This window comes from Cibotium barometz, chromosome 1 (genome assembly GCF_041138505.1).
Source record: "Cibotium barometz isolate CiBa-2024 chromosome 1, ASM4113850v1, whole genome shotgun sequence".
NCBI classification, from domain to species: domain Eukaryota; kingdom Viridiplantae; phylum Streptophyta; class Polypodiopsida; order Cyatheales; family Cibotiaceae; genus Cibotium; species Cibotium barometz.
The window spans coordinates 26,200,956-26,213,346 of NC_141046.1; the positions used below are offsets into that span (position 1 = coordinate 26,200,956).

At 40.7% G+C, this 12,391-nt stretch overlaps 1 protein-coding gene across 1 annotated transcript; it reads right to left on the reverse strand.

The window, feature by feature from the left end:
- Positions 1 to 7,313: 7,313 nt before the first annotated feature.
- LOC147641796 (uncharacterized) lies at positions 7,314 to 12,023 on the reverse strand. The gene is made up of 6 exons (XM_086799767.1): positions 11,733 to 12,023; positions 11,334 to 11,466; positions 11,029 to 11,132; positions 10,457 to 10,628; positions 9,733 to 9,864; positions 7,314 to 9,584 (listed from the first exon to the last, which is right to left on the reverse strand). The coding sequence occupies exons 1-6, from the start codon at positions 11,825 to 11,827 to the stop codon at positions 7,473 to 7,475; spliced, it is 2,748 nt and encodes a 915-aa protein (XP_086655893.1). The 5' UTR covers positions 11,828 to 12,023; the 3' UTR covers positions 7,314 to 7,472.
- Positions 12,024 to 12,391: the final 368 nt, after the last annotated feature.

Consider the following 12,391-nt stretch of genomic DNA (forward strand, 5'->3'; position numbering starts at 1 on the left):
CAAAGCACCAAACAGTACCAAATTGTGTACAAAATAAAAAACACAGTTTCAAACTACCATAGCATCAGAGTACCAAAGTACCAAAGATAACCAAAGAGTACCAAATTATGTACAAAACAGTGCCAAATTGTGTACACATGAACAAACATAGTCCAAAGCAGCATAGCACCAGAGTACCAAAGTTCCAAAAAGTACCAAATTGTGTTAGCAGTGCCAAAAGTACCAAACTACCAAATAGTACCAGATTGTGTACAGAACAGTAGCAAAGCTAGCCAAACAGTATCAAAATCAATAAAACCAGTTGTGAAAGTTTAGGGATAAATACCTAAAAAGAGGCCTTTCATCTTCATCAACCGAGGGAAGCAAGCATTCATTATGGCCATCAAGTTCTTCCTTTGGCTACATGACCAGAGCATCACGTCGCATCGCTTCCTCAAGTTGATGATGAAGTCCTCCGCATCAGGTCTGACGACACAATATTTGTATTGAGACACTTGCACACCTCGGGGCCTAATTCCATCTGGGAACGGGAGCTGCCACAAATCCTTGGGTGCTTCAACATAATCCTTCAGTAGCACTCCATTGACATACAAAACAACAAGGCGCCTATTGCTTGCCATTACATGTATCGGCATTGATGTATCTGGTGGTTGTTCATTTATAAACTATATGAGTAGAAGAACACAGCCTTTTTGCAAAAGCAAAGTTAGACATTGGGCACCAATAAAAGGTTACAAAACAGTGACAGTAGGACATGACAGTTTACAAACACATTGACACCTTTCAAGAGTAGAGCGGCATGACACAAAACGCATCGACAAAAGCAAAATGGGCTGGTATTTCAAAATAGTCCAGAAGCAAGTACAAAATGCTGTAACATCAGCTAATTTTTGCAGCCTTGCGGCTTGAGACCACCACCAACGGGGCGCTTTCTACATTTCATAGCGAAGAGCTCGAAGAGGGTGGCTGAATCATTGCTATCACCTGTTTCTAAGGGCGTTGCATCAGGTGTCTCCTCCGCAGCTCTGTCCTTCCCCACACCTTTTGTATCCTCCGTGCCTTTAGGCAACTCTACACCTTCACCCTCCTCTGCACCTTTAACCTGCTCTGCACTTTCAGTAGCTTCCCCGCCTCTTTGGCCTCCTTCGTGCTTTTAGCCTCCTCTACACCTTCAGCCCCCTCTGCACCTTTAGCCTCCTCAGCACTTTCAGCAGCTTCCCCCGCCGCTCTGGCCTCCTCATTGCTTTTAGCCTCCTCAGTGTCTTTGGGCTCCTCTGCACCTGCAGCCTCCTGTGCACTTTGAGTAGCTTCCGCTACCCTATTTCCGTTCTTCCTCCTCTTTCTACCTGCCTTGTCCTTTGCAGATGTTGATGCTGTAGCCAAATCCTCTGCCTCTGAGAGAACTTCAACTGTCACCTCCTCAACAGCCGGCATCTCTTCATTGTTCTTCTCGCCTTGGTCAGTCTCTTGCTCAGCAACCTCCTCAATCAGATCACTTCCCCCCTGTTCTTTCTCCTCCGGTCCCTTTTTGTCTTTGTCTCTCTCCTGCACTTCCGCTTTTAGTCGATCTTCCCCCATGCTTGAGTCTACAGCAAGCTTAGCCCCTTTCCCTTCCCTTGTGTTGGCATCAAGGTCTTGCAGTATTTTCTGCACTGACTTGTAAGGATCTTCTTTAAACATGTAAGTGGCATCTGACGTACTGTGACCAGGGAGATCCTTCCTACCCTTTGGGGTGGTGTCATGGGTGTCCGCACCGAAAGATTCTCTACCTACATATGCACAAAGATGAAAGACAAGATTAGATCATCAGTTCAAACAATATAAACATACAGTGTCCAACACAAACACCCCACTTACTCTTCAATAATGACCTCCCTGACACCCAGGCCTTTGCCTCCGAAGGGATTGCGGTGTTGCAACGTGCCTTCACGCACATATCTCTTGTTCTCAACACAGCTGCAAAGATTAAATGTGGTGCCCGACATTGTGTCTAATGTGAGGTGATGCCCTACAGAACCAATTTGGTACTCAAAGAGTACCAAATTTGCTATTGCAAAGTACCAAATATAGTACTGTTCATTTAACTTCAAATGTCAGTGCAGGGAGTGAATATGCACCATTTACTTAGCACATGCATATGCCAATGAATAGCGTACCACGTCTTGACTTGCTGGTAGATTTTGATTCATCGTCGTCGAAGAGGAGTGAGGTCCGTTCGGAGTCGACCTTGCACTGTTTTGCACTTGCCCTTGTGTTGGGACTGGCTATGTGCTCCGGCTTTGTTTGTTGGGGGGGTGTGGTGGAAGCACCCTTCTTGTTGCTGCTGCCAGGAGGCACCATGCCCTCCTTTGCCTTCGCTTTTGGTTTGCATGTTGAAGGTGACGCTCCCAAATATAGTACTATTCATTTAACTTCAAATGTCAGTGCAGGGAGTTAACATGCACCATTTACTTAGCACATGCATATGCCAATGAATAGCGTACCACGTCTTGACTTACTGGTAGATTTTGATTCATCGTCGTCGAAGAGGAGTGAGGTCCGTTCGGAGTCGACCTTGCACTGTTTTGCACTTGCCCTTGTGTTGGGACTGGCTATGTGCTCCGGCTTTGTTTGTTGGGGGGGTGTGGTGGAAGCACCCTTCTTGTTGCTGCTGCCAGGAGGCACCATGCCCTCCTTTGCCTTCGCTTTCGGTTTGCATGTTGAAGGTGACGCTCTGCTGGCAGCAGCTCCCTTGGCCTTTGGGGTCCTCATGGCTAGACGACTGCTCTAGAGCAGAGCAGCTCTGCTACAATCGAATGCGGGGGGAGAGAGAGAGAGAGAGAGAGAGAGAGAGAGAGAGATGGTGCGACCAGACGACGCCCGCTTAGTTCAAACAGAAATGAGCAAAAACAATAAAAAATTGAAACCACTACCACCACTCATGACACCACTACTCTCACGGGGTGGTACTGCACAAAAGATTCTCAAAGATCTTAAAAATAGTTCCTAAATACAAACCTTTTACCCTCAAATCCCCCCCCCAAAGTACCAAAAAGGTGGAAAAAAAATTGGCCCTTTTCTTGTACCACCAACCCTTGCTTTCACCCACCTACAAATGATAGATTTTGAAGAGGTGAAGCAAATCAAAATCTGTTATGAGCACAAGCACCTCGTGTTTTTACATATTTTAGACCTCCTTTGCATAGGTATTCACCTGCAAGTGACAGATCTTGAAGAGATGAATCAAATCAAAATATGTTATGAGACGAAGGGTAGCGTCATTTTTCCTCATGCCGACCATTATGCAGGAGTATTTGTGAACTTTATTAATAAGCATTTAAACTATCCAAGGCTACTATTTATCCCTTTGAACCAAGGGTCATTGAATTGCCTTATTATTTTGACCTCCTTTGCATAGGTATTCACTTGCAAGTGATAGATCTTGAAGAGGTGAAGCAAATCAAAATCTGTTATGACAGGGTGTCAAAGAAATGGCCATAAATTTTGATCCATAGCTCGGATTGACAAGTTATAAAAAGCAAAAGTGTTTGGATTTTCATGCGTTGTTTTCCTCATGCCGGTCATTATGCAAAAGTTTTTGTGAGCTTTATTAATAAGCTTTTTAACCTTCCAAGGCTACTCTTTAGCCCTTTGAACTAAGGGCCATTAAATTTCCTTATTCTTTTGCCAAAAGTTCCTGAAGCTTTGTCTTTTGCCTTGGTTTTGATGAAATGCCTTGTGTTGCAGACTTTGCAGGCTTTTTTAGGTTCACATAATTTCTTTGCCTTTTACCAATTTGCTCCAAAGTTCATAGAGAGACTACTTACTCCATTAGACACCTTCCAAAAATCATTTTTTTATTTTTTCTCCACAATTCTCCATGCTCAAATTATTTCTTTGAATTTGATCGAGCTCTAATACCATCGTCAAGGATCTTTCTACATGGGGACTTTGCAATAACCACACTCTCTTCCAAGACAAGGATTGAATCAATAAACTATGAACAAATGATCATATAACTCAAGATAAGCATAGACATGAACCTAACATAACTAAAATAGAAGAAACCAAAGCACATAAGCATTGGATTCAATCTCCCCCCCCCCAAAATGAGCGGCTCCGAACTTTTTGCTTTCCAGATATAAACTATTCTTTTTGCTTTCTCGATATCAAGTATTCTTTTCTTTTTGTTATTTCACATGTAAGGGAGGCATGATTTGATAACTTTAGATTACAAAGTTTTAGATTTCATGACCTATGATTTTTTAAAATTGTAAGTTCTTAGTGCGTTTGAAAGTCATTGGTAGATTAGATGTTATGGTCTTATTACAAAGTTTTATTGCATTTGAAAGCGTAATATAGATCACATGGTTTGATGACTTTTTTTATTGCAAATTAAATAAAATTAAAAATTTGGGAAAAATCAAAATAATTAGCATTATCAAATTATTAATTACATCAATCCACAATCTCTAAGATGTGAGAGGCAATACATTATGTGCAGGTGAGGAGTTCTTAAATTTGCTTCTCAATTTCTTACCATCTAACCTAAAATAAAAATTTAGTAGGAGGGTCACTCAACAACAAGGAAATATCTTGTTTAAGAAAGGCTAATGGCCAATGGCCTTCAATGGTTACTATCATTATTTCATGCTCTCCCCAAAGAATTCCACTTCCACCATTATAAAATCATTGCATGTATCTTGGTCCATGCTAAGCCATTCCCCTTTCACAACTCTTCACCTCCTATAAATAAATCGCATACATATTTTTTGTCAAGTAATAACGTACCTATTCATCGTAGGATTTAAAAAAATTAAAAAATTATACTTACTCAAAAATAAAGGTTACAATCATACTTATCAAGTTTTTAACGGAATATAACATAAGCTTTTAAATCTCGACAATCAACTATGTCCTTATAGATTCTCTTTGCGTCCCATTTCTCACCCCCAATAGATGTTTCATCCGGTCTTCAGATGGACTCTTGCAACTATATGTAATCTTAGTTCTCTTCAATTCTTTACAAGTTGCAAATAAATGAACAAAACAGCCAAAGGTTTAGGTGAATATCTTTTGAGCCTCTGTTTGGTTTCATTGAAGTTTGCACATCATTTGTAAGTTTTACCTTACAAGCTACAATCACATCCATAGTAGTAGGTTGGGCCATTCGAGACTTGACACGATGGGAGTGACATGCGCTTCATAAACCATACTTAATATTCCCATACAAGGAATCATAGAAAAAGATATGTTGTGATGCTAAGCAGCTAACATTCTCTCCCTTATACAACAATGTTCCAATTTCAGCATGAAAAACACCTGGCTTTCCACTTAAGAACTTTACATATCATCATTCTTCAACTGTTAATGGATATAATGTTGAAAGACATACAAGACATACCATCCCATATTTTTATCTCATACAAGGAATCATAGAAAAAGATACATTGTGCTGCTAAGAAGCTAACATTCTCTTCCTTATACAACAAAATTTCCAATTTCAGCATGAAAAACACCTAGCTTTCCACTTAAGCACTTTACAAATTGTCATTCTTCAATCGTTGATGGATATAATGCTGAAAGACATACCATATTTTTATCTCAAAAATTTAAATATAAAAACAATATGCTAATTAATATTCTCACCATTATGGTTGTGCTTTATAATTCAATTATTTGAATATAAGAAAATTTCTTTATGCATATACACATGTTGGATTAATACCTTCATTGTTGTACTCCCACCAATATTTCTACTTCTAAAGTTTATTATTCTACCTTTCTAATGCTTTGTCTAGATACACATGTTGTATTAATACCTCCATTGTTGCTGCAATATTTCTACTTCTAAAATCTATTATTCTACCTTTCCAATATTTTGTCCAATCCCCTTTGTCCTTTGTCTAAACTTTGAAAAAAACCTGGCTACTGGGTTCATAAATACCCGGTACTCAAACTTGTTATATATGTTCTTAATCCATCTTCCTCATCATCTTCTCTATTTTTAACCTCAATACTATGTGTAGAACTTATAATCTTTCATCTTTCCGATATTTGCACATATAAAAGGAAGACAATTTAGAGCTTATTTTTCATCTAAAAGTAAATATGCATGTAATGTACATTCTACCAAAATAAGACTAAGAATAAAAAAATATGCAAAATGTAAAATATGTTACCTTATCGCTCTTTAAAGAAGATGTTGATAGATAAAGCAAATCATTAAACCTCTACACGTAAAGGCAAACATCATGGAAGATTACCGAAAGAGGAGAACCCATGACCAATCATGTCCAAATCTAAAGTGATTGCTTATTACCTACTCCTAAAAAATTCTACAAATATCATGGAAGACTTGAAAGTTAGTAGATTAATACTTGTAAATGTTTCTTAACAAAATAAAAAGAAAAGCAAAAGCTGTGGTACAAATGAGTTAGGTGTAGAAAAAAGGGAAGGGGGGGAGGGGAAGAATGGAAAGAGAGGAAATGTGGAGAGGAAAAGTAAGAAGACGGAAAACAATTTGAATTACAGTCAAATCACCTTGTTGTTAGTAGGAGCAGAAGGTAAGTCCGTCTGCCACTTCTTCCCGATGTAAACCTTTCAATATTTTATTCAAGAAACTTTACCTTGTCCGAGTTGGTGGAAGAAGATTCAAAAAAAAGATCCATGTTACATGGATCTTGAGTTGGTGGAAGAAGATTCAAAAAAAGATCCATGTTACATGGATCTTGAGTCGTAGCTCTCTTTTTGGGTGGACCATTCTCAAATACTTTCTTAGAGGACCATTTTTGTGTCCAAATTTTCTAAATCCATCTTGTATATGAAGCATCTAAAGTCTCTTGTTTGCAAGCGGTAAGCACTTATTTATAACTTGTTTGCAAGCACTAAGCTAAAATGAGCATGGATGCAACTGTTCCTTTGCTTGCCCACCCCCACCGCCCACCACAAAACAGTCCAAGCATTGTTTCCCCGTCCACAATAATATGTAGGCAATATGTATGCTCGTTTTCTTTTTTTTCCCATTCACACAAATACACTTAATAAGCATATCCGTGATCGAAATAATTAATTTCATCAATTATTAATATTGATTAACATGTTATTTTGCAAGGCTATGTGAGGCTTCTTTGATATTTAATAATTGGAGCATCCATCTCATTCTTAACAATTTCTGAGAAAATCCTAACAGTGTACTTCTAAATAGCACCCTTGACCAAAAAATTTACTTCTAATAGCACCCTTGATTTCATATTGATCAGCAATTGGAATCCATTTTCAGTCGTTTAATCTTATATCAATCCATAAAACATCAAACATACAAAGACAGTAAATGAGGGCTTCCAACATTGTCCTCTTTTCAGCCATAACAGTTTCACACCACAACAAACCCCTCAAAACAGAGGACAATGAATCTTATTTGAGCTTCTCTCAAAAATAAGAATTGCTACACATACAAGTGTAAAGAATTGCATTTTGAAGTAATGGAGCATTTACTTCATGAGTGGCTTTTTTCTCAGAGCAGTAAAACTGGCAACCAGATCCTCATATTCAGGCAGCTTAGGATGAACATGGGGCTCTTGATTTTGTCTAAAATGGCAGGGTTCCAATGTGGTAGACCGCTGGGGTAAAGCAGGGGGAGGGGTTGCAGTGGGATACTTTGGCAACGAGGTAACTCTGTATGGTGGAACTGGTGGAGGTGGGCGCTGCGGCGGCTTGGAAAACTGACTCTGCAAAGCATCACTCTCATCTTTCTCACCACTTCCTTCTATTTTACCTACTGCATTATAAGTCTGCTTCTGTGTCTGAGATTGTTTCCCCTCTTTCTGCATTAAGTTTCTCCTCTCTCTGTCCATCACATTGGCTTTGGCTTTGTCATCTTCAGGTACAGAGGACCCATTACCATATCCAACCCCATATGGCTGGTCATTGGCAACCTCAGCTGCAGCGCTTTCTTGCCTTGATTTCCCATCAACATATATCCCATTTAAAACCTTCGTTTTAGCACCTGCATGATGCTGTTTCCTCAAAGAACGTCTACTTTCTCTCTTCCTAATGTGGGTACCATGGTCTTCTCGAACAGTCTGATCATCCATATAAGGCTCGATTGTAAATCCTTCTGGCCTTGCTTTTGCATCAACAGACTTCCCACTAGATTCCCAACGAATGTCTGTTTTAGCTTCTTCATGCTGGTGTTTCTTCAAATAATGGTTTCTTTCTCTGTGATGTATATGGCTACTATAATCTTCTAGTTGAGACCCATTACCATTAGCATATTCTTGAATGGAAGGCTGCGCATGAGCAGCCTCAACTGTGGCTCCTTCCGACCCCAGTATCCCATCAACAAATCTTTGATTGAATTTGCTACAAGCCTCTGTTTGGGTTTCTTCATGGTGGTGTTTCTTCACAGACTGCTTCCTCCCTTTCGGCAATACATGGGTGTCAAGGTATTCTGCTGGTGAAGGCCCATTATCATATCCATGCATCCAAGGCTGCCTATGGACAATCTCATCTGTGGCTGTATGTGACTTTGATTTCACGTTAAATTCACAATGAGCCTCCATTTCAGCTTTTTCATGATGGTGTATCTTTAGCGAACGCTTCCTCTCTCTCTGCACAATGTGGGTATCAATTTCTTCTTGTAAAGACCCATTGCCATATCCATGCATCCAAGCCTGCTGCCCATTGGCAACCTCATTTGTGGTTTTTTCTGGCCTTGATTTCCCAGTAGATTTGTAATGAATGGTCTCTGCATAATGGTGTCTCTTATGAGAAGGTTTTCTCTCTCTCTGCATTACATGGGTATTAAAGTCTCCTTGTGACTCATCGCCATATCCATACACCCAAGGCTGCCCATTGGCAACCCCATTTGCTCCTCTTTCTGGCCTTGATTTCCCATTAGGTACACAATGACCCTCAGTTTCAACTTCTGTATAATAGTGTTCCCTCATAGAATATCCCCTCTCTCTCTGCATAATGTGAGTTCTATAGTTTTCTGGTAGAGACCCATTACCATATCCATGCATAAAAGGTTGCCCGCCGTTGGCAACCTCAATTGCAGCTGTGTCTGGCCCGGATTTCTCATAAACAGGTCTCCCATTGTGAAAAATCTGTTGATCTTCTTGATCATCCTTGTTGATTCTGGCCTCCCTCCTATGTGCTTTATGGACGTCTTTTGGCCTGGCTTTTGATCTCTCCTTATGAAGTTTTCCATGTGACAACTCTTGAGGCATCTCTCTTGAACCTAGGTCTGTTTCTCCATGTGCTGGAATCTCCTGCATTACATCTATCTCCCGATGTTTGTGTTCTCTTTTTTCCCTGTGCTGCCTCGGCATTCTCATCTGATCAAGGCCATCAACATGCCCATCTGAAACATGCTCTCCAATGGGGCCCAGGGCACCTTCGTTGGTAGGCAAAGTTGCAATGGATCTGGTCTGCTTTAGGGATTTGTGATGTTTTTCTTCTTGTAGAACATCTTGCTCATGAGTATTGGATTTCGGATGTCTTTTTGAGCTACCGGAGGATGAACCATATCCCTGCCTTGATGCGTTCCTGTCTGTGACACCAGGTGCAACTGATTTTCCAGTCAAGCCAGATGGAGCGTCCTGTGCACGCACAATTCAATCCACCGTAAGGGGCTTCAGTGTTTCAGAAGTCATGAATTCAGTTCTGTGAGCAAGAGGGATGGGGAGGGGGGGAGTTGTCAAAGAATGTTGGCCAAAAATAACTACGCAAACAGAGGAAAATACTAACACGGAAGCCTCCATGTGGGGGTGGAACCTGAGCTTTTACTCCTTGCACTACATTGTACTCTGTGAGAACGCCCTTCAATAATGCTTGCTTGGACATCTCAGATGGCCCCTCGGTAGAAAAAGCTTCCAGAAACTGTGAAGAAAACGTAGAAAATCTAGAATAGGACAGGGTATGGCAGTAGGTAAACACATTTGGCATCTAGTAAAATGCACCTATTGCAACAAATACTGCTTTTTCAGTCAAAAGGCATACAAAGGGTGCAAGACAGCAAAAATGTACGCAATAGACATTGATTCTTTAAGTATGTACTGTGCATACATTTGCACATGCACATACTGCATCTTATGCAAGTGGCGCATGAGCACACACACCTGCATGCCTGCATACTTACAATCACAACATATGTACACACAGTGGTGTCACACACACACGCATACATGCATACGTGTGCAAATGCATACATACAATGTATACAAAGATACATACATGAGTGCACACACGCATACATATACAATGTACATACATGTGCGAATGCATGATAAAAAAAATATACATACATACAAGGTTTACATACATAAATAATTGGCCAGTTTCCTTCTTGAGCACACCAACTTAGATGATGTACACATAATTTTCTACAAGCAGATGCAAATGTCAGTAAGCTGGTTCCTCTCCAGCAAAAGAATACATGCAATTAAAAACTAGAAGGATTTGAGAGTTTTACCAGTTTGTTCACATGACAACCAGGGCGCAATTCGTGTGCCAAGAACAAAAACTCTTTTCCATACTTCATTACCATGATCTCACGGATCTCCTGCAACTCAGGAAGGTCTGCACAGCAGGATGCAGCAAAACACAAGCTTGCTAGAGGTTCCCTCAAGTCCATGGGGCATTCTCTGCAAAATAATCAGGTAAAACTTTAAAAGTATGATGGTATACATCACAGTAACATTGATGATTTAACTGCAAAATGTGTGTGCGTGCGCAAGCATGCACGCATACATACATACATACATATACACATGCACATGCATGTGCACGAGCGCGTGCCAACTGACAGCAGACAAAGCAATCAGGGTAAATCTTCAAAGCCCAAATGAAACTCCGATGTTCCTAGAGGATGTGTAGTGTGGTATAGCCCACAGTAATATTGATGATCTAACTGCAAAACATGCAGAGCACCTGCGTGCACACACAGTCAAAAACATGAGAAGATCTTTAGGGAGGGGAAAAAACAATGCTGGTAAAGATATATCCTTATTCCCACTCAAAAGCAGGCTGTGGGTCCTATCTTACAGTTGCCCGCCAATATTGGAGAGGTTTGCTTTCACTAGCTTGCAATATTCTTCTATCTTTATGTAAGCAGAGAGCAGACTGTCTTCCTTCCACAATCTATCCAGCTGATCAAATGGAAAGGCTGAAATGAGTGTCAAACAAATTGATGAAGATTTAAGGCAGGAAATATGATTTCAAATTTTAACGCACTCAATGGTGAAATGCGGTGGATTTTCAAAACTACAGAAAACAGGAAGTACAATGTGATGACTGGACTACACGGGTTAGGGATGAATGTTAATCAAGTTTTAGGTTTAAGGGCTTACCCTAATTTGGGCTTTTTGCTCCTGACCAAGCTGCTGTAGCTGAGCCACATCCCGCCTCAGCTGCCTCACTTGAACCTCTCGCCTCCCCCTCAGCAGCTTGATCCTCGACATGGTTACCTTCAACAGCTTCTTGCTGCTCCCAAAAATACACACAAAACTATATCTAAACACAATTCCCACATATCGATTTCATTGTCCCAAGCCTTCCTTCAACGGCGGCTATCGAAGGGTAATTACCACACTGATAATCAGGTTATCAGTGCAATTTGAGGGCTAGTTACCACATCACTCGTCATATTAACGAGACAAATCCTTAGAATCGGTGTGAGGGCAAATAACTGCAACTTACTTCAAATGGGCTATCAAAAAAGGAAAATGGGGATGAAGCAGGGCGTTTACCATCGTGACTTCTTGAAGCCGGGAGTGCATCCCACCAGGGAGGCAAACCAAAAGCGCCGGGGGGTGGCGGTGGGCGGCTTCACCGCCATAGCCATGGAGCTCACCAGAGCCTGTTGTTCTTCTTCTTCTGCTTGGACAAAATGTGGGTTATTCTGTGTGCATCCGCCATAGGCGTAGCCACAGAAAGCTGGAAGATCAAATCCAGGAAGGAAGGAGGAATCGAAGGCCGCCGTGGCCCGCCCTCCTATCTCCCCACTCTTTTTTTGAAATGCACGTTCATGAACAGTTGTTTTCAAGTTTTTTTTTTTCCCCTTCCTTTTATGTTTTTGGGTTTTCAAACTAACTTTGAAGTTTGGATAGAGCGTACCATATATATATATATATATATATATATATATATATATTCTACTGCTCCAATGCTTTCAAAAGGTTGTGTTTACAAAAAGTTAATTTGCACAAGGGGTCAACACATGAAAGGGAATTAGTGCCTCGCCTCCACCAAAAAAGGTGGGTGCTCACATGCCTGTTTGCTCACATGACTGTTTGCTTTCAAAAGGTTGTGTTTACAAAAGTTCATTTGCACAATGGGTAGGTCTCTATGTGGTATTCGGGAAAACACAATGTGCTTGGGTTGACAAGTTGGATGGTCATGAAATAAG